At 49.3% G+C, this 22,673-nt stretch overlaps 1 protein-coding gene across 2 annotated transcripts in view; it reads right to left on the bottom strand.

Annotated features, from left to right (window-relative positions):
- sdk1a (sidekick cell adhesion molecule 1a) overlaps positions 1-22,673 on the bottom strand; it is an 897,759-nt gene that overhangs the window by 93,909 nt on the left and 781,177 nt on the right. For both annotated transcript variants that reach the window (XM_086000285.1, XM_086000286.1), the window contains 2 exons: positions 20,940-21,038; positions 12,771-12,965 (listed from right to left, as the gene is read on the bottom strand). In XM_086000285.1, the coding sequence (XP_085856411.1) occupies positions 12,771-12,965; positions 20,940-21,038 (294 nt within the window). The remainder of the gene's footprint in view (positions 1-12,770; positions 12,966-20,939; positions 21,039-22,673) is intronic.

The following is a 22,673-nucleotide window of genomic DNA, read 5'->3' as shown; positions in this document are numbered from 1 at the left end:
GATAGAGAACTGGTTAGCAGGCAGAAAGCAAAGAGTTGGAATAAACGGCTCTTTTTCCGAGTGGCAGGCAGTGACTTAGTGGGGTACTGCAAGGATCGGTCCTTGGACCCCAGCTATTCACAATATATATTAATGATCTGGATGAGGGAACTAGATGTAATATCTCCAAGTTTGCAGATGACACAAAGCTGGGTGGGCGTGCGTGTTGTGAGGAGGATACCGATAAACTCCAGTATGATCTGGACAGGTTGGGTGATTGGGCAGAAGCATGGCAGATGCAATATAATGTGGATAAATGCGAGGTTGTCCTTGTGCACCAGTCGCTGAAGGTAAGCATGCAGGTGCAGCAGGCGGTTAAGATGGCAAATGGTACGTTGGCCTTCATAGCGAGAGGATTCGAGTACAGGAGCAAGGATGTTTTGCTGCAGTTGTACAGGGCCTTGGTGAGACCACACCTTGAGTATTGTGTGCAGTTTTGGTTGCCTTATCTGAGGAAGGATGTTCTTGTCATGGAGAGAGTGCAGCGAAGATTCACCAGACTGATTCCTGGGATTGCAGGAATGACGTATGAGGAGAGATTGGGTCGATTAGGCTTATATTCGCTAGAGTTTAGAAGAATGAGAGGGGATCTCATTGAAACTTATAAAATTCTAACAGAACTAGACAGACTAGATGCAGGAAGGATGTTCCCGATGGCGGGGAGTCCAGAACCAGGGGTCACAGTCTAAGGATAAGGGGTCAGCCATTTAGGACTGAGATGAGGAGGAACCTGTGGAATTCTCTACCACACAAGGCAGTTGAGGCCAATTCATTAAATATATTCAAGAAGGAGTTAGATATATTTCTTAAGGCTAAAGGGATCAAGGGATATGGGGAGAAAGCAGGGACATGGTACTGAATTTGGATGATCAGCCATGATCTCATTAAATGGCGGAACAGGCTCAAGGGGCCGAATGGCCTACTCCTGCTCCTATCTTCTATGTTTCTATGTATGACCTCAAATGACCTACAAAAGGGATGAGGAAGGTTATTCAGCCCATCCTAGCTCATCCATCCAGAAGAACCTACTGGTATTTCTGTCATAGCACCCAAATGTTTCTTAAATGATTCCAAGATTTTTGCCTCCATTGCCCTACCTGAAAGACCATCCATGTATTGATCATATTGTGTGTGAAGACCACCTTCCCACCATCAGTCCTAAATTTGCCTTGCCCTAGTTTGAGCATGTGCTCCCTTGTCCTGGTGTCATTATTTAACTCGAAGCATTCCAGATTTTCCTTTTCTATATCATTTACTATCTTGTACACCAAAATCAGGTCCCCTTATTCACTCCTTCTTTCTTCAGTCTCTTCTCAGTTATGAAGAATCAGGCTCATGATTCTTCTCGGAACCACCTCTAGAATCTGAATGTTTTTCTTCTGTCTGGATAACTGGGCAGAGTGTTCAAGAAGTGGTCTGACTAGAACATGGCATAGTGTCAATGAGACTTGTTGTTCTGGACCGATGGACTATTTTATGTGCAGATAGCATCCTCTGGTGGTGGTTATGTGTTAGCAGTGTGTTTGTATGAAACAGAGGTCATTTGACCTTTGTTCCTTTCTTCCTGTGGGAGGTCATTTGACCTTTGTTCCTTTCTTCCTGTGAGAGGTCATTTGCCCTTCGTACCTTTCTTCCTATGTAACCCAGGAAGTAGAATCCCAGGAAGAACCTGGCAGTAATGGAGGATTCCATAAGGGATTCACAATCCAATGTAATCTGATTTCATATGTTAGGCCAAGCGCAATATCTGTGAGTATCTTTGTTTGTTAGCATAATAGCAACGTTGTCAGAGTAGTATTTTGATAACACTATGTTTATAAAAGGTTAATATTTGATAGTTACAGAAGTGAGTCCAAATGTTAGTTAGTTATACAATTAGTCTATTCTACTGTTGTAAATATGTTTATATCTTATGTAATATCGGACGTATAGTACTCAGTTTATGTACAAAACATACTTTGTCTTTGTTTACAATTTCACAAAAATTGTTCAAGTAAAGGCTTCAAACAGCGAAACAGCTTCACGAAGAATTATTTTGAATAAGTGTTTAACTTGCTGGATAACTAGATAGGAGCATGTCTAGCGCGGCCAGTACACTTGTACTCTACAGATTTGGCCATATTGTTTAACATTTGTGGTAAACCACTTTTATCGTTCACTATCGTTACACTATAGTTATCACTGTTGTATTGTTATCACTGTTCTCACTGTTGTATCACAATACGAGGTCGCTTCTTGTCGCGCTGTTATACCTGGGCTGACCACCTCCGACTCCGCCCATGGCTCCACCTACCTGCCCAGGTATAAAGGTAGTCGACTGGCTGGTATTCCTCCTTGTTGGACCCGATCACCCACGAGGGTGGGCTCTGTTATTTAGTCAATAAAAACCTTTAGTTACGTTCCTAACTCGTCGCCTTTTATTGGACGAATTGATAGGTATATCAATTTTATTGACTAAATTTTAAAGATGTCTACTACTGGCCAGCCAGAAGCCCTCCCAGAAGCACAGCCACAGCAGCTTTCAGACACCGGGCTACGCCAGCCACACCAGCCGGCTTGGCTGCAAGCCCTCAAACCACCGTACCTGGATCTAAACCCACAGGCAGCAAACTCAGCCCTCAACTTCAAACACTGGCTGGACTGCTTCGAATCCTACCTGGAAGAATCCGGCGTCCCTCAGAGATCCAAACTAAGAGTTCTGAACGCCCAAGCGAGCCCGAGAGTATACGCACTCATCCAGGACACGACTACATACGAGGCCGCTATCAACCTACTGAAACAGCAGTACCGGAGCCCGGTAAATTACATGTACACCAGGCACCTCCTAAGATCCCGCCCGCAACAGCCAGGAGAGTCTGTAGCTGAATTTTTACGGGCGCTAAGAGCACTCGGCAGGAACTGTGACTTTAAAGCGGTGACGGCTGTTGAAAATACGGAAGATAATATCCGCGATGCCTTTGTGAAAGGCCTACGGTCCGACTACTCACGGCAAAGACTGCTTGAAGCTAAAGACCTCGACCTGGACAAAGCTGAAGCCCTCGCTCTCTCCCTAGAGGTGGCCCATCAGGACCAGGAGGCGTTTTCCAGGTACTGCTCGCGACCCTGGGACTCGGGCCTGACCCCTACCACAATACCCTTCGCAGCGCCGCCCCCGGGACCTACCTCAGCGTCGGCGTCCCGGACCCGACCGGGACTGCCACCCCCGGTACCGGCTCCGACATCGGGCACCCGCGATCGGGCCGCCGGCTGCTTCTTTTGCGGCCAGGAGAAGCACCCGACGTCGCGCTGCCCAGCCAGGAACTCTACCTGCTCAACCTGCAGGAAGAAAGGCCACTTCTCTAAGGCCTGCAGGAGCGGATCTTCAGAGGCCAGCAGTGCCTCATGCGAACTGTGGGGGCGGCCATCTTCTTTCAAGGCAACGGAGGCCAGCATCCCCACACGTGAGTCATGGGGGCGGCCATCTTTGATCAAGGCAACCGACCCCAATAGTGCCTCATGTGAGTTATGGGGGCAGCCATCTTCTCCGCCATTTTGTCCTACCTCGTGGGAGACGCCATTTTACCCACCACGCCCGACTGCCACCGGGCCCCCGGACCCGACGACCGCCTCGCCCGCAGACGACAACGGCTCGCTCACCTACACACTAGCCTCCGTCACTCTGGATCAAGCCCGCCCACACCACCTGTCCAAGTCAATGATGGACATCAAAGTAAACGGCCACGCCACGACCTGCCTGTTCAACAGCGGAAGCACGGAGAGCTTCATCCACCCAGACACGGTGAGCCACTACTCCCTCCCTGTCCTGCCAACGCACAACCGAATCTCGATGGCATCGAGGTCCCACGCCACGGACATTAGCGGCTACTGTGTTGTGACCTTGTCGGTTAAGGGTACGGAGTATAAAAATTTTAAACTCCTCGTCCTCCCCCAGCTCTGCGCTGCCGTCCTACTAGGGCTGGACTTCCAATCCCACCTCCAAAGTGTAACCCTAGCATACGGTGGACCCCTCCCCCCACTCACAGTCGACAACCAGCGAATGTTAAACCGCCCACCGCGTAACACCTGTAGCCTATCCACCCTCAAGGTGCCGCCACCTTCCCTGTTCGCTAACCTCACCCCCGACTGCAAACCCGTCGCTACCAAGAGCAGGCGGTACAGCGCTGGGGACAGAGCCTTCATTAGCTCTGAGGTGCGGCGCCTCCTGAAAGAGGGCATTATCGAGGGGAGCAACAGCCCCTGGCGTGCCCAGGTCGTGGTCGTTAAGACCGGCGATAAAAATCGCCTGGTCATCGACTACAGCCAGACCATAAACAGATACACCCAGCTGGACGCATACCCCCTTCCCCGCATATCTGACATGGTCAATCAGATTGCACAATACCGCGTATTCTCGACCATCGACCTTAAGTCGGCCTACCACCAACTCCCTATCCACCCCGAGGACCGCCAGTACACCGCCTTCGAGGCGACTGGGCGCCTATACCACTTCCTTAGGGTCCCCTTCGGTGTCACCAACAGGGTCTCGGTCTTCCAAAGGGAGATGGACCGGATGGTTGACCAGAACGGACTGCAGGCCACATTCCCCTATCTAGATAACGTCACCATCTGCGGCCGCGACCGGCAGGACCATGACGTGAATCTGGAGAAATTCCTCCGTACGGCCCAACGGCTGAACCTCACCTACAATAAGGAGAAATGTGTGTTTAACACCTCGCGCCTTGCCATCCTTGGCTGTGTAGTAGAGAACGGACTCATCGGCCCCGACCCCGAAAGAATGCGCCCCCTCATGGAGCTACCCCTCCCCCACTGCCCTAAGGCACTTAAGAGAACCCTGGGGCTCTTCGCCTACTATGCCCAATGGGTGCCCAATTATGCGGACAAAGCCAGACCCCTCATGAAGTCCACATCCTTCCCCCTCACGGAGGAAGCGTACGCGGCCTTCTCCCTCATCAAGGGAGACATAGCCAAGGCCACAATGCACGCAGTGGATGAGTCCATCTCCTTCCAAGTGGAGAGCGATGCATCCGACTTCGCCCTAGCCGCTACCCTTAACCAGGAGGGGAGGCCGGTGGCCTTCTTCTCAAGGACCCTACAGGGCCCTGAGATCCGACACTCGTCGGTCGAGAAGGAAGCCCAGGCGATTGTGGAGGCGGTACGGCGCTGGAGGCATTACCTGGCAGGCAAACGATTTACCCTCCTCACCGACCAACGTTCGGTTGCTTTCATGTTTAATAACAAGCTGAGGGGCAAAATCAAGAATGACAAGATCTTGAGGTGGAGAATCGAGCTATCCACCTACGATTATGATATCTTGTACCGGCCAGGTAAGCTGAACGAACCCCCTGATGCTCTTTCACGAATTACATGCGCCAGCGCGCATATTGATAGACTTCAGACCCTCCACAACGACCTCTGCCACCCCGGGGTCACCAGACTTTACCATTTCATTAAGGCCCGCAACCTGACCTACTCCATCGAGGAGGTCAGGACCATGACCAGGAACTGCCAGACCTGCGCCGAGTGCAAACCGCACTTCTATAGGCCGGACAGAGCAAGCCTGATCAAGGCCACCCGCCCCTTCGAGCGCCTGAGCATCGACTTTAAGGGGCCTCTACCGTCATCTGACCGCAATGTGTACTTCCTCAACATCGTTGATGAGTACTCCCGTTTGCTTTTGCCTTCCCCTGCCCAGACATGACCAGTACCACGGTCATCAAGTGCCTGAACGACCTCTTCGCCTTGTTCGGGTTCCCGAACTATATACATAGTGACCGGGGCTCCTCCTTCATGAGCGAGGAACTCCGTCAGTTCCTACTAGCGAGAGGTATTGCAGCAAGTAGGACCACCAGCTACAACCCCCGAGGGAACGGCCAGGTGGAAAGAGAGAACGCGACAGTATGGAAGGCCATCCTCTTAGCCTTAAAGTCTAAGGGCCTCCCAACCTCCCTCTGGCAGGAAGTCCTCCCGACAGCGCTGCACTCCATCCGGTCACTACTTTGCACTGCCGTTAACGCCACCCCCCATGAACGAATGTTTGTTTTCCCCAGGAAGTCGACTACGGGAACCACTCTACCAACCTGGCTGACCTCTCCGGGGCCCGTCTTGCTGCGAAAGCACGTGAGGGCCCATAAAACGGACCCCCTGGTCGAGAGGGTGAACCTCCTGCACGCCAACCCCCAGTACGCCTACGTGGCTTACCCAGACGGGCGGGAGGATACTGTCTCCTTACGAGACCTCGCACCCTCGGGCACTCCGGAGACACCACCTTTACCCCCCCCCCACCACCCCCCCAATTCCAGCCCAGGTAGACGGCATGCCGGAACCCCACGAGCCTTCGCCGACCACGCAGACACCAGCATTAACACCGGATAATGCAGCACTGCCGCTGCGACGATCGGAGAGGCTTACGAGGCCTCCGGACAGACTGACATACCAGAACTGGTAGTACACTTCACCCCGCCGGACTCAAATCTAAACAAGGGGTGAATGTGGTAAACCACTTTTATCGTTCACTATCGTTACACTATAGTTATCACTGTTGTATTGTTCTCACTGTTGTATCACTATACGAGGTCGCCTCTTTTCGCGCTGTTATACCTGGGCTGACCACCTCCGACTCCGCCCATGGCTCCACCTACCTGCCCAGGTATAAAGGTAGTCGACTGGCTGGTATTCCTCCTTGTTGGACCCGATCACCCACGAGGGTGGGCTCTGTTATTTAGTCAATAAAAACCTTTAGTTACATTCCTAACTCGTCGCCTTTTATTGGACGAATTGATAGGTATATCAACATTCTATTTGTTTTGCCAATCGCTGCTCCACAGGATGGGATATGTTAAAGAGAGAGTCTACTAACAGGCCTAGATCTCTTTCAACCTCACCTGTAGCTATATCAACAGCCTTCACTTCAAATGAATTGAATGATTGAAATTATAATTTTCCAAGAATAATTAAACTATAAAAAGACGGACTGAAATATTTGAACTCAGGCACTGAAAGTCTCAGAGCGATCCTCTTACAAAGTCAAATGTGGAGTAATTGGAATATAACGGTAAATGGCCTTTCAGCTCATTTAAAATTTTAATAATTTGGCCCATTGGTTTCACTAGATGTAATAATACTAATTGAAGATCAAAAGGGAATTATAATGAAATTCACAGCTAGTTTCTGCTAACTGAAGTGTGCCATTGACTGTTCAAAGCCTATCAGTGACTAGATGTGTTGCTCAGGACATGGCCTCCCTGTGTCATGCGCCTTCATTGATTTTTATAGATAAATACCAAGTAAGGAATACTTTTAGAAGTTATGTTTCAAGTGATTGATTTTGTTTGCAATGTTGTGCATGAGCAATACACAGGTTATTGATTGGATATGTGTAAAGAAACCTTAATCATAGTGCAGTGACCAGTTTTTGATGGTTCAGCACACATTCATCTCTCAATCTGCTTATCCAGGATTCAGTAAAAAAAAAAAATCACAGTGCAGCATTTTATTGCATTCTGTTTTGTCACTGGTGCCTTTCTGTTGGCATCATTTGCCACCAGGAAATTGCTAACCTTCAGCAGCAGTAAACACGCAAACTGCAACACGAATTGATGCAACTAAAGGTACTCCATGTCCTCCTACAAGCTTGGCAATACGCACCCGACTATTTCTTAATTTACCCCCATCTTCTCTCCTGCTCTTTTTAAGCTTAATAGTGTGCTGCACCATGGGCTTTGACCCTCAACTAGCTTCTCAATTAAAACGATTTTGGAGGAAAATTTTGGCCACACCCCCTTCGCCGCCCAAAAAGGTTAGCGCCCCTACGCCATAATTGAGTGGTAATGCCCCAAGCAGGAGGCAGGGCGCTACTGGAAGCGCGCCCCCTCCTTCCTGGGGCGCTACCAGTCAATATCACGGAGCTACATGCAACAGCGCCACGCGTGTCGGCACGTTGCACCGTGGTATTACAGGCCTCCATCCCCTGATTAAAGCGGAGGGGCCTAGTGCAGTGCGCACCGGGGCCCTGCTGGACCATCGGGGAGCGGGGTGCCGGGAAAACAGCCTGGCACTCAAGAGGACTGCCGGGCTGACCGATCGCGGCCGGCACCCCGCATGAGGAAGCGAAAGGGGGCAGGTGCTGGCAGGCGGCCCAAAAATAAATGGCTGCCCGGCACCTGCCCTTTAATTTGCACCGCCACGGCCGCAAAACTGCCAACCTAACCCTGTCGGACATATCATCCGGCGGTAGGTCAGGGGGTGCAACTGAAGTTGGCGGCCGGGGTGCGAACGGGTCGCTACGCGCGGTGATGATGCCATCGCTGGAGGTGCAGCGCCACAGGGCGCTATCGGTCACCGCTAACCTCCTGCTGAATTTCGCGGGAGGCGTTAGCGGCACTGCGCCCAGGCGCTAGGAACTTTGCGCCCCCGCTCGGGGTGCTAACTGGCGGCGCAAAGCAACCCAATTTTTCCCCCTTTGCCTTTCAACTCTTTTATAAAACCTTTCATCATGAGGCTTGCTGGCTTTGGAAAGAATGCTACTTGTTAATAGTAATTAGGAAGTTCTGCTAGGTAGTACCAGCTGTTAAACCTGTGCTCCAAAACAGAGAACCCAAAGTTCAATGGCAGTCTTTAAAAAAATAATTCTCCTCTCCTGAAGACGTTGCCTCCTATTGGAGGTATGGTTACATGATTATTGGCAAAAGCTTTTTAAAGAAATAAATTTAGTGAGGGTGGGGGGCAAATGATATACTTTGCTATGTAATGCGATGTCTCAAAAACATTTCAAAGCACTTCACTATTCAATGAAGTACTTTGATGTTCAGCAACTGTTGGAACCTAGGCAGATGTTTCAGCCATTTAGCACACAGCAAGATCCCACAAACAGCACTGAGGTCACTGAGCAGTTAATATGTTTTCAGTTGCATTGGTTAAGGAAGGAATGTTGACAGGATACCAGGAGAAATGCCTGCTCTTGTTCAATCTTTAACATCCGTCTGAAGAAGCAGATGGGACCTTGGTTAATGCATCTGTAGGTTGGGATCATTGCAGATCTTTACTGAAGTGTCATTCTAATTTATGTGCTAGAGTTGAAGTTGTCAGTTTAAAGCGACCCAGACAGGCCCACACAGTGTGTTTTGTCAAAGGTTCTTCAATTTTTCTTCTGCGGGGGCAGGACACAATCTGGGGGTATGCACCCTCTCCAGAAAATGTTAATTTGATACTTTATGTGGTAAATTTTCCAGCATTTTGTAGTTGTTCTAGACTTAATAATTTGTTATTTGTCGGCGGTGGCATAGTGGTTAGCAATGTTGCCTCACAGCGCCAGGGACCCGGGTTCGAATCCGGCCTCGGGTGACTGTCTGTGTGGAGTTTGCACATTCTCCCCGTGTTTGCGTGGGTTTCCTCCGGGTGCTCCGGTTTCCTCCCACAGTCCAAAGATGTGTGGGTTAGGTTGATTGGCTATGATAAATTGACCCTTAGTATTAGGGGGATTAAATACGTGGGGTTACGGGGATAGGGTGGGATGTGTGTTGGTGTAGGGGTTATAGGGATCGGGTGGGATATGTGTCGGTGCAGGCTCGATGGGCCGAAATGGCCTCTATCTGCACTGTGGGGTTTCTGTGATTCTGTGATAACATATTAAATTTTTTTATTTGTAATGATAAGGACAGTTAAAGACAGAGCTGTCCCAATACAGAACCCTGTGACGCTGCTACCCACTTTCAACCACTCTGACAAAACGTCCCTTAACTCCTACTCTTGTATAACCTCTTCATTTTATACTCAGTGGTCTTCACATCACACCTTATTTGTATTTCCTATAGCCACCTCAGATTGCTTGTACGATTTTAGTGAGCTGTCAACTATTATCCCCACATCTTTCTCTTGATCTATACACTTATAGGCCTAGAAATTCGGTGGCGCCCCAAGTCTCGCCTGGGCGCCGGAAGTACTGCCCCAGAAGGAGCTGCGAGCGCCAGCCGGAAATTCAGTTTCAGCGCCCCAAACGGAAGTGGGGCGCTGCTCGAGGCGCCCCGCAGCCCTCTTGGGGCGCTGCAACTGAAAATTGCAGCACGGCGCGTTGCGGTACTGCAGGCCTTCCTCCCCTTCTTAAAGGGGAGGGGCCTGCTGCAGCGCGATCAGAGATCGCGAGTGCCGGCAAAAGAGCCCGGCACCGAGGAGAAGTGCCGGGCTCTTGGGAGACAGCCGGCACAACGCCGGTTGGGGGGGGGGGGGGGGGAGGGCTCAGGAGGCCGGGGACGGCTGCGCGAAGAGGTGCTGGCAGGCGGCCAGCAAAAAAAATGGCCGCCCCACACCTCCGTGCCTCTACCGCCGCAGGTAGGCCCCCCTGAACCGGTCGCAAATTGCGACCGGCGTTACAGCGGGGGCGCTACCAAATTTTGCGATCGGGGTGGTAGCGGGGCGCTGCGCACACCGATGACGTCATCGGTGGCGGCGCAGCGCTACAGGCTAACGCCGCCATTAGCGCCCTGCTAAATTTCGCGGGAGGCGTGGCCAGTGGCGCTAAACCCACTAAGTGCCCTCTTTGGGCACTAACTGGTGGCGCAGCCCACCGAATTTCTAGGCCATATAGTTTAAATATACCAAAATAATTTAATTAATTAAAAAAAAATTAATTGTAACGAACAAAAATATATTTGGGTCATTTTGGGCTTTAAAAGATTTTAAAAGATATATGTACTGCAGAATACATCTTTCAAATGTTCACTAATAACAATAGCGTGTTTTATCTGTACAACATAAAAAAGCTTCAAAATAACAGACAAAATATTCATGTTATACTCAAATTTAAATTTAAAGAATAGCACAATTTGAACATCTTTTTACATATGGTGCAAAAAGTCTATGAGGACATGCTTCATAGTACAGTGAGAACCCATGTATGAAATGTAAGACAACCTAGAAAATGTACTTCAGATGACATACAGAGACTAGATGAATATAAATTATGAGAAATCTTTCCTGCACAAAATTTGCATTTTACCTTGTTTTAAATGAGTCTTTTCATGAAGACTGAGATGATATTGCCATTAAAGATAGAAAACATCATATAATGTTATTATAACATATTATATCTTTAAAACTAATTGCACACAATTTATTTAGGGAAAGGCTGAATGCAATACTTCTGTGTAGTACTTCATGAGGTTATTTCACTGCCAAGATTTTAAATGATGTCAGATGGCTTTTCTGGAATTGTACCATTCTCTTGCTATAATTCTGAACATTAAATGAGTTAGTGGGCTATCTGTGCTGAAAAGGCCAGATCTGGGATAGATCAGTCAATATCACAAGACCTTTAGGGAACTCAGAATTTTTGTAATATTGGTTGACTAATCCATTTACACTCCTACTGGCTTTTAGTGAAATTTCTTTCTGCTTTTTACTCAATCTTATGCACTTGGCTAAGTTTTGTCTTATTTTCTATTTTAAATAAATACAATTTTTTCATCCTCTCACCCCATTTTATATGTGATTGCACTGATTAACAAGAGGGCATTTAAAAAAATCATTCCTGAGATGTGTGTGTCGCTAGGTGGTGGGGATTGTGGGTTTGGGAGGCGCTACCAAAGAAGCCTTGGTGAGTTGCTGCAGTGCATCACGACATTGCTGGATGAATGCCTGTGGACCCGAACAACATCCTGGCTGCAGTGCTGAAAACCTGTGCTCCAGAACTAGCCTTGCCTCTAGCCAAGCTTTTCAAGTACAGCTACAACACTGGCATCTACCTGACAATGTGGAAAATTGCCCAGGTATATCCTGTCCATAAAAAGCTACTATCACTTCTGCAATTTTACCATCTCCTGTTTCCTCATTTTAAGATTATATATAGGGCTGGATTTTTATTGAGTCGTCGGGTAGGAGGCAGGACTACAACTTTCGGGGTTGTAGCCCCGCCTCCATCGAGTTCGAGCCAACCCACGTGATTTTGACTTGATTGACCTTGTTGAGCCCACAGGCCAATTAAGGGCCACCCGGCAACAGGTGACGTCACAGATTGATATTTCATCTGTCAAGGCCTTTTGACAGATGAAATATCAGCGTTTCACATCTGTTTGAAGCTGTCAAACACTGACAATCTGTACTCCAAGTTAATTCCTTCCTGTCAGGATGATTTAGAGATCTCCCCAGAACAGAAAGCTGAATGCTGGAACTTTTGACAGATCGCAGCCATTCTGCTTTCTGTGCCGGTGAGATGAGGGACTCCCCGAGACCTGAGGGAAGGAAGGCTTTAAAGGTATGTAAATGTAAGTAAAACTTCTTTAAACACTTTACACACACCAAACACACTTACCTCTGCACTCATGCACCCATCACTCACCTGAACACCGGACATCTCAACCCCTCTAAGCCCTTCATCCCGACGGCCCACCTCGCTAAATTGGCGTGGTTTGGAGCCCACATTTCAACAATGAAAATAGGGATTAGGCTAAAAACTGCCTGTTAACAGGCACTAATCCACTTCCCGCCTCGGGGAGGCGGGTCCCAGTGTGGGTTGGGTACCCGCCTCCTTTGAAACTGGCATGGAGGCGGGTTGGGGGCGGGATGGGTTCGTGCCCCCTGATTTCGGGATTTTAACCCCCCACGCGCCTCCAATCCCGTCTCCACGGCCCAATGAAAATCCTGCCCTATGTCTCCTTGTTCTTGATATCCCCATATGCTTCCAGATATGTTAGAAATTCAGTATTGAAGGATCTATCAATACACACAGCCGGACACTTTACCTCTAGTTTCTGTGGTGATCACAACTGCCTCCACCGGTTCCCCCCAGCCCCGACGTGTCTTCGCAGATACACGGAAGACATATGGAGATTCGGGTGTCAGCTTTGTTGCAGAGTACTGTCGGAAATTAGAACTGACTTCTGTGGTGATGAATTTGTTTGGTTCAGCAGTTGCAAGACGGTAAGCTATCTGGTAACCTGCAACAAAAAAAAATCTATATTGTAGTTTAAATTAGTATTACATATTTCGCAGGAAGACTATGAAAAGGGATTACAAAGATAAATCAGAGCATAGACTTGTCATAATGTTGTATAATCACTTAAAAAAACTCTTTGGGGTAGAAATTCGCTTTGGGCGGCAGCGCAAACCCGACAGAATCGCATCTGTGTTATTCGCCTCATCTGGTGTTGCAATGGAACTGAGTATCAGGCAGGGTGTGTAACGGGCGGCTCGAGCAATTGCGCCCGTTTTGTGCTGCAAATTTCTACGCCTTTGACGTCACATTTTTGTAATAGTATGATGCAATGTATTTATACAGCATTTTACCACATCCTCAGGATGTCCCGAAGTAGATTTACATTTCAATAAAACTGCGAGCGCATTATAGTATGATAATTTGAGGTTCATTTTCGTCACTCCAATTTTCTGTTCTCCTGAAGGCAGTGACTCATGCTGGGGCACCAGCCAACCTCCAGTACCTAGTCCAAGTTGCGACTTGTCATGTGTGAGCCCAAATAGCGAGCAGGTTATTAGACTATGGGTGGCATCAGAGATATTCGCAGTCCTGTCGTAATCTGATGTCACACTTTCACCAGATAGCAGTCAGGAGCAGATTCCTTAGTTGAATATTCTCCCCTCTAGCTTAGTATTAATGTCAATTGTAATGTCCTTTTTGTGCTTTTGGCTGAGATCAGCTGACGCAATAGAGACTGGGATCAAAACTGGTGACTCTTCTGAATTCTGGCGACTCTTCTGAATTCTGGCTCAGTGCCATGCTGTGTAGTGCATTTACCATTTGAGCCATGGGGCAAATGTGGTGTCCCGTACTAGTTGTTGCAGGGGGTTTAATCAAAATACATCATTTAAATTGTCTGGTACCATACAAATATGATGGAAGGAAAGAGAGATTCTTTCGCCAAGGTAGATTTACTGTTGAACATTGCATGCATTCTCAATGGTCAGGGCCAGCAAGAGTAATGGTATTGCTTTAAATGTGTCAGAGCAATTTGGACCAGTAATAAAAAGGCAACATAGGGGTGATAAAAGAGGCACAAGTATGAGAGAGGATAGAAAAGAAGGAACTTGAACAAAGGAGGAAATGTAATTTTTTATATTTTGTCTGACATACTACTTTCAGGAGACTCTGCCAGTTTGTCTGCATCAGTAGTAAAGAAAAGAGGAACATATGTTCAGGAATTTGTCCTGATTGAGAGTGAGATACATGATTCAGTCCAATTGTGCAGCACACCACAAATTGGCAGGAGACCTTAGTGCCTTATTACCAGAATGTACCTTCTGGTTACGTAGAAGAGATCAATTACCTTTCACAAGGAAAGGAGAATCCCATTCTGCTTGATTTGTCATGTCATTATAATTATTGAAAAACTGTCCTTTTGTCTTCGGGACCAGAGTTTGAACATAATCCAGAGGGGAGGGTCCTCTCAATCTGATGGACAATGGGTTCGACATCAAACAAATCTCAACCCAATTTCCAATGGACATTATTTCACCGAACAAAACATTATGGCCTAGAAATTCAGTAAAGCCACTTTTGGGGCGGAAAAGTCGGGCGGCCGCTAAAGTTTGCGCCCGGCGCAAAGTCGAGGCGACTTCGCCGATATTCAGTAGCTTCGCACGAAGAGTTTGCTCGAGCGCTAAAACTGGCGTTACACAACTATCTTTAGGCGCAAAGCCGGCGGTGCTGAGCTAAACCGCCGAGGCCGGGCGCAGCGCAGGTGCGGTCATTTCTTGATTGACAGCAGACACCCTGGCGCCGGCCAGCTCTTAAAGGGGGAAGGGTCGAGTTCGTCTGCTGCCACGCCCTGGACACTGCAGCCCTCCAGCTAGGCCTAAACACTGCTGCTGAACAGAAATAGCGCCGGGAAAGATGCAGAAGGCCCGTGAACGAGCGCAGCGCTTCACTGGACATGATTTGAGGGTGCTGGTTAGGGCTTTGGAGAGGAGACGCAAACTCTTGTTCCCGGATAGTGGCAAGAAGCCTGCCACCAGCGTCTACAGGAAAGCCTGGAGGGAGGTCGCCCACAGGGTCACATCCAACAGCGAGGTCCCCAGGACTGGTGTCCAATGCCGGAAAAAGTTCAATGACCTCACAAGGATTGTCAGGGTGAGTGCCCTTTCCAGTGTCCTCCTCATCCTTGCATGTGCACCTCACATTATGGGCAAAGGGACCTAAAAGCCCTAATGGCCAGCCCTCGTCCAGCAGCTATGGGACTGACATGAACATCAATTGCACATTCTGCACTTTACACACTGGCCAAGCTATTCGACCATGGGAGGCAGTGCACACAAGATCAGGGCACCACACTGGCCAAGCTATTTGACCATGGGAGGCAGTGCACACAAGATCACGGCACCACACTGGCCAAGCTATTTGACCATGGGAGGCAGTGCACACAAGATCACGGCACCACACTGGCCAAGCTATTCGACCATGGGAGGCAGTGCACACAAGATCTGGGCACCACACTGTACTTAGAGGCCGTCCTCTCTCTTGCAGGCCAAGCTGGCACACAATCAGAAGAGCCGGACTGTGACCGGGGGAGGCGGTCCCCAGATCCAGCAGCTCAGTGACCTTGAAGAGCGCGTGGGTAGCCTCATGGGTGCCCGGGTGATTGGCCCCGTTGCATCTGGAGATGCCGACCCTGTTCTGGGCACCAATGGTAAGGACATCACCTTTTCGACCTCTCTCGTCCCACTTGCGCTTCAGATCAACATCCTTTGCCACTGTCCGACCAATGCGCTGAATGCCACCACTCATGCCTCACTCGCTGACGCCTTCTCCTCACTCTAAAGCTACTCTTGTGCCTTCCTGCTTTCAGATGGTGAGGAGGAGGTCCCTGAACTTGCCAGTGACAGCCCCTCAGAAGAGGAGGAGGAGGAGGAGGAAGAGGAAGAGCAAGGCGGCCCATCAGGGGAACCCTCAGCCGCGCCAGGGGATGCCAATGGAGGGGACACGTCTTCCCTGGAGAACAGCCAGGGGGAAGTGTCGCAGTGGAGTGTAGCTCCTGTGCCCAGTGGCGTGCAGCAACGCGGGAAGGGTCGGCCAGCTCGGCGGCCTTCTTCCCAGAGGGGGGAAGGGTCGCAGGGGAGTGTAGTTGCTGGGCCCAGTGGCATCCAGCAACGCGGGAAGGGTCGGCCAGCTCGGCGGCCTTCTCCCCAGAGGGAGAGTCCGGCCTCCAGTCCGGAGACGGCCCTCGCCAAGGAGGTGCGCCTCCTCGATCAAATGTCCGTGGACTCGGATCGCCGGCACACCGAGTTCATGGGGGTTGTGGCACGGTTGCCTGAGGCCATCGAGTCCCTGGCTCATAGTGTGGCCGATTTCGGCGCCTCACAGGCCAGGAGTTTCGAACAATTCGAAGCCGCACAGGCCGCGAGTCGGGCAGAATTCGGGGCAGAGCAGTCCGCGAGTCGGTCCGATTTCGGGGCAGAGCAGTCCGCGAGTCGACAGGTGGTCAGTGGTGCCGTGCAGTCACTGGCTGGTCTGATGCGGGCACAGACCAGGGCAGTACGGGCACTCACTGCTGCCACACTCGCTGTGTCAGCCAGGCATCGCCAGGGCACCCGCCGCGCTGCATCAGCACAGCGGTCTGTCCTTCAGCAGATTGCTGCGCATGCTGCAGTGATGGCCCGGGCGAGTGCCAGTGTCTCAGGCGAGCAGCGAGCACCTGCCATCAGCCAGCTTGCCCCCATTCCTGCAGCCGCCACTGCCACTCCCCCAGTGGAGCTGCGACAAGCTGCTGGAGAGCCTGCTGCTGCCCAGCCACAGCTGCAGCAGTCACCAGCCGGCCCCTCGAGGGCCAGAGCTCGTCTAGGCAGACCTCCAAGGGCATCTCCCGTCACGCCATGTGCCCCTCAGGAGCCTTCCCCCAGCCTTGCAGCAGCCACTGGGCACACTTTGAGGAGGAGCAGCAGGGCGGCCAGGGGCCGCAAAAGGCTGGTCAAGGAATCGCCCTCGCGGGCCACAAAGTAGAGGGTGTGGGCAAATGTGTTTTTATATGGGGATGGTTGTTTTGTTTATGGGGATGGTTGTTTTGTTTATGGGGATGGTTGTTTTGTTTATGGGGATGGTTGTTTTTGTAAGGCCGAGGATGAAGGCCATTTTTGTGGAAATGTTTTGTTATTCCTCCCCAGGTTGTGGGAGTGAGTCATGTGTCTGACAGTTTTTTGGTTGTGTTGTCTGTTTTTGGGTTTCATGTGGGAAGGGCCCTGAGTTTGTTCAATAAAGCATTTTATTTATTCAGCTTGTCCATGTTTGATGTTTGAAGTGGTTGTTGCCTTAACCGGCTGAGGGCTTGCGGAGCGGCTGCATTCAGGTCCTTTCATTGCCACAAGCCATTCCCTGACAGGGGGCCTAGAAGTGACGTTCAATAAGCCGCCGACGGGCGGCCCTTGGACCTTGTGCCTCCCTCCTGGGCTGGTACTCCTCCTCCTCCTCCTCCTCCTCCTCATGCTCCTCCTGCTCCTCCTCCTGAGGTGGTGCTCCAGCGTGAGGTGGCAGTGCCTGAGTCCTGCGGATAGCCAGGTTGTGCAGCATGCAGCAGACGACCACGACCTGGGAGACTCTCTCCGGCGAATACTGCAGAGATCCTCCGGAACGATCCAGGCAGCGGAACCGTTGCTTGAGGACACCAATCGTTTGTTCTATGATGTTCCTAGTGGCTTGATGGCTTTCGTTGTATGCCTCCTCAGCAGGGGTCCTGGGCACGCGGAGCGGGGTCATGAGCCAGGTACACAAAGGATAGCCTTTGTCCCCGATAAGCCATCCTCTTGGGGGAGGCTGTGCCTGGAACATGTCAGCCACAGTAGTCTGTCGCAGGATAAATGCATCGTGGCTGCTGCCTGGAAAGCGGGCATTGACAGCTAGGATGCGCTGCCTGTGGTCACACACCAGCTGTACATTGAGGGAATGGTAGCCCTTCCGGTTGCGGTAATCCTCGGCATTGTGGCTAGGTGCCCGCAAAGCCACATGCGTGCAGTCAATGGCGCCCTGCACCATGGGGAAGCCCGCTGTTCTCGCAAATCCCACTGCACGCTGCTGCTGCTTCTCCAGGGTCATGGGGAAGGAGATGAATTGGTGTCTCCTTCTGAAAAGGGCATTGGTCACCTGGCGGATGCAGCAATGCACAGCGAACTGGGATATGTTAGCAATGTCCCCAACAGCGGCTTGGAAGGAGCCGCTTGCATAGAAGTTCAGAGCCACCGTGACCTTCACTTCCACCGACAGAGACGTCCTGCACCTCAGCTGTGGACGCAGATCTCTGTGAAGCAGATGGCAGATCTCTGCAACCACCTCCCTTCTGAAGCGCAGCCTCCTAACACACTGCGCGGCAGGCATGGTGAGATAGGACACCTGCTGTCGGTATTTCCTGAGTGGGTAAGGCCTAGGTAGCGGACGCCTGTTGCCCCCTCTGCGTCTAGCCAGGGCTGCCCCTCTCACACAGTGTCTGCGAGCCCTTCGCACATAATGCTGAAACTGAGGGTTGGCACCCCATGCAGCCCCCATAATATACTGGCAAACAATGACCTCACAATGAAGGCGAATTGCCAAGCTCTGGCCTGAAGCCAAAAATACCTCTCCTATGTAGGGCCAAAGCAGTAAGCTCTCTTCCTTGGTCTCTGTCCAGAAATCCGTTGCACAAGAGTGATTGCTGCAAAATGGCTGGCCTTTATAGTTCAGGGTAAGTGCCCTTTAATTAGCGCTCCCCGAGGCCCGCATGGCCTCTGCTGCGTTCCAGTTCACAGTTCTTAGGAGCGCCACGCCCACATTGGGCGGGCGCGACTGAAGTTCCGGATTGGGGCACACAAAGGGCGTTGCACGAGGAAATGACGTCATAATCTGCGCGCGCAGCTGAGCGCGCGCAAACACTTTGCGCCAGCGCTAAATGTCTACTGAAGTTGGGCGTAGGCGCAGATCGCCCTGCGCCCGGCCGCTAAGTGCCTAGCGCTCGAGATCTACTCCTCCTAAGGCGCTAACGGCTGGCGCACGCAACTGAATTTCTAGGCCTATATTTCATCTCAAATCTGTCATCAATCCAGCAAACTCATTCAGAAACATTCTACAAGGGCAATGTGTACAAGAGCATAGAGTGCCTGGTACAGCTTGGATGTGCTGCTTTGAGGCTGGATCTGAAGTACATTCTTGAAGCAGTGTTGGGGAAGCTCTCCAATGTATCAAATCTATGCTTTACCTGACCATGGAATGCTTTACACCGTGCCTGTTGTGATGCTCACCTTTGTCCGATGCATTTCTTTAATAATTTTGGTACTCATTTTTTTTCCAATTGCAGTCAACTCATGTATTCTTCGTGTAGAATTAAATCAAGAAAAAAAAGTACTGCAAAAGCCTACGAGTGGCTTACTACACACACAATATGATATCTCAGAGCCATTCTGCAGTTGTAAAACATGCTGTACACAGATTTCAGGTGAATGTTTCTGGCAGTCATCAACAATACCAGTCCAAGTGGGACGGCTCCTACTCCCCAATGACTTACTTTTGTAGCTTGTGTTTAGAAGTGTGATTTTTACACCGTGGTTGTTAGTTTTTGTTCTCTCCTGGGGGCTTGTGTTGAATGAGGGTGATACGTCTTTATGACAGATTTAAACAACTGAACAGACTGTTTTTTTAACTATCAGCAATGTACAAAATCCCCTTTGTATTGTTGCGGCATCAGAAAATCTTTTGCTGTTCGAATAACAGCAAATGTCCAGGCAATTTCATGGCACTTAACGTCTACAATCTGTTCTTTATTAAAGTGTCATTTTTAACCCACCCACACAAGATTAAAGTTGAGACAAATGAAAAAGACTTTTAAACCTTTAGCAGTTCACTGCAAGCAGAGGGAACACTGACAGTTTGAACTATCATAGTAAAAAAAAACCTTCTTCTGTTCTGCCGTCGTGTTTGAAGAATGTGTGAAAGCAAGTAGTAGTAAGGAGGGAAAATGGAAAAGATGAACAAAAAGATTACCCAAGACTTCTAGATTAAAGACAGTATACATTTCTACCTACTTATACGTTTTATTCCAGTTGAACCTGGTTTGCATGCAAATCTGGTGTAAAGTCTGTTTGGAATACAATCTTAGTTTTAGTATAGATTACAGAACCATACTACCACAGAAAATCAGATGCAACTGCTGGTCTTACAACAGTATGATTCTGGAGTTCATGTACTATAAACCCGGCTCTAACATAAAACTGTTAAAGATGTCATCATGAACTTTGGAACCTGAACTGATTTGAGGTTCCTTCACCAATGTTCTATAGTGTATTTTCATATTCTTTGAGCCTCTAATTACACCTGCACTCAAGAAACACAAGGTCTGCTCTATTCATTAGGCATGGTACTTAACACTGTGGTGCATTATTACTTTTGTAAACTGTACCTTAAAGTATCTAAGTGCAATGAAAACACTTAACAGTGTAATACATTTTATCACCACTTAGTGTCACCAAAAGACAGCATGTTTGTCTTGTTTCTATTTATTTATCTAGCAATTATTTATGCAGCGTATCTTGTTGCTCCGCCGTAGCGTTTATTTTCAGTGGGAGTCTGTGTAAAACTTTGTTACATATTTATCTTTGGCCAGTTCTCGCGCAGGCCTCAAAATGGAGACCTTGCAAAATGCTGAATCTGATCACTGGACGAAGACAAATTCTGGAAATATCTATCTGAACGTGTGGTAAGTGCACCTTCTTTTGGCTGAGTGCAGAATGTCAATAGTTGTCATGGTAAAGTCTCTCGCCTGTCTGTCCCACGTTTCCTTTTAGTTGAAAGAACACGCATGAGGACAAAGGCTTCAAAGAGGAAATAAATAGGAGAAATAAAAAGTTGGGGAGAAACACAAATATAAAAATGTCAGTATCCATTAGGCTATTCAATAGCATTTACTATAGAGGCTTTCATCTAGTTTATACATTCTCCACCTTACCTAGAATGATGCCATTGGGGTTTTCGGGAGTCTGCCAGACTACTCTCAGTGATGTTAACTGGACCTCGGGGAATACCAACCTAATGGGGGGACCTGGAACTGAAAACGTTAAAGAGTAAGTCATAATATATTCATTGGTTGAACCTTACCTTATTTTAAAGCACAGCTTTTAATTTATTTTATTGACCATTGGTGCCATTTACAAAGGCAAATCTGTGTTTTGGACTCATCTCTACTGAACATAGGATGTGACTATCCAAACCAGCAATGAGAGTAGGTCACAATCCTCACAACATTCAACGCCATTACTTATGGGAGTACAAAACGTGCAGTAGAGAGACACAGTGCATTTTCCTTACAGTATATATGATTTGAATTATTGACAAATTTTGCAGGCTTACATTTCAATGATGATTTTGAATTGTGCAGTCACTCTACATTTTTCACGTTTTCATTTGGAATACACTAAGGAATGTGCTGTTGCAAGGGGTGCAGATGGTAGGTATACCAACATGTTGCCCCAAGGAGTAGTAGGAAGCAGGCCCAGATCCGGGACTTACCCACACAATAAGCCCCTGATCTCGGCTAGTCCATCCAGGGAGGTACAGAGCAGAGGTCATAGGGAGGAATAAGAATTCATAGGGTGAGTTACTCTGAACCATGCCTGCCCACCTCCCAGCACAGGACTGTGGTCTGACTTTGGTGGAAGCCTGGAATAAGTCTCTAGTCTGTTCTCTTGGCCAGGGATGGTGTGTGGCAGAGGAAGAATCCAAAGAGGGGAAGGGGAACAAAAATGAATTGCATAGGATTACATAGGATATACAGCACGGAATTAAAGACTACGGGGTCGATTTTCCCGAAGCTGTCGGGAAGAAGGCGGGACTACAACTTTCGGGTTTTAGACCCGCCTACTTCGACGTCCGGCCAATTGCGCGATTTTCCCTTGATTGACCTTGTTGAGTCCGCCCAGCGGGCTCAGCAGGCCAATTAAGGGCCACCCGGCAACAGGTGACGTCACAGACTGCAATTTCATCTGTCATGAGTTCTTGACAGAGGAAATATCAGTGTTTCACAGCTGTTTAAAGCTGTGAAACACTGACAGTCCGAGTTCTAACATGAGTCCTACTGCACAGACTCTGTTAGAACTCTCACCGACACTCAAAGCTGAAGGCTGTCACTTTTCACAGATCGCAGCCGTTCAGCTTTAAGTTCCGGCTGAGTGATGGGCTCCCGACGGCTACAGGAAGAAAGGCTGTTAAGGTAAGTACAGGTAAGTAAAAGTTCTTTACACACTTTAGACACACCAAACACACTTACCTTTGCACTCATGCACCCATCACTCACCTGAACACTGACATCGCGACCCCTCCAACTCCTTCAACCCGATGGCCCGCCTGCTCTAACCTGGCGTGGTTTGGAGCCGTCGGGAATCCCACACGAAACCCCTCAAAATAGGGATTAGGCTAAAAACTGCCTGTTAACTACCTGTTAACAGGCAGTTAATTGGCACTAATCCCTTCCCGCCTGGTTTCGGCAGGTCCCAGTGCGGGGCGGGTACCCGCCGCCTCTGAAAGTTGCGTGGAGCGGGGTTTTGGGCGGGATGGTGTCGGGACACCCGAATTCGGGATTTCCCCACCCCCCCCCACACGCCTGAAACCCCGCCTGACAGCTCCACGAAAATCGACCCCTACATTTTTGTAGTGTGCTGTAAACAGTTAGATTCCCGTTACAAAG

The sequence above is a fragment of the Somniosus microcephalus genome, chromosome 11 (assembly GCF_052327205.1).
Source record: "Somniosus microcephalus isolate GS21.2 chromosome 11, FLI_Smic_1.0, whole genome shotgun sequence".
Taxonomy (NCBI): Eukaryota; Metazoa; Chordata; class Chondrichthyes; order Squaliformes; family Somniosidae; genus Somniosus; species Somniosus microcephalus.
Note: the sequence above shows the minus strand (reverse complement) of the source record. Positions and strands in the feature narration are given on the sequence as shown.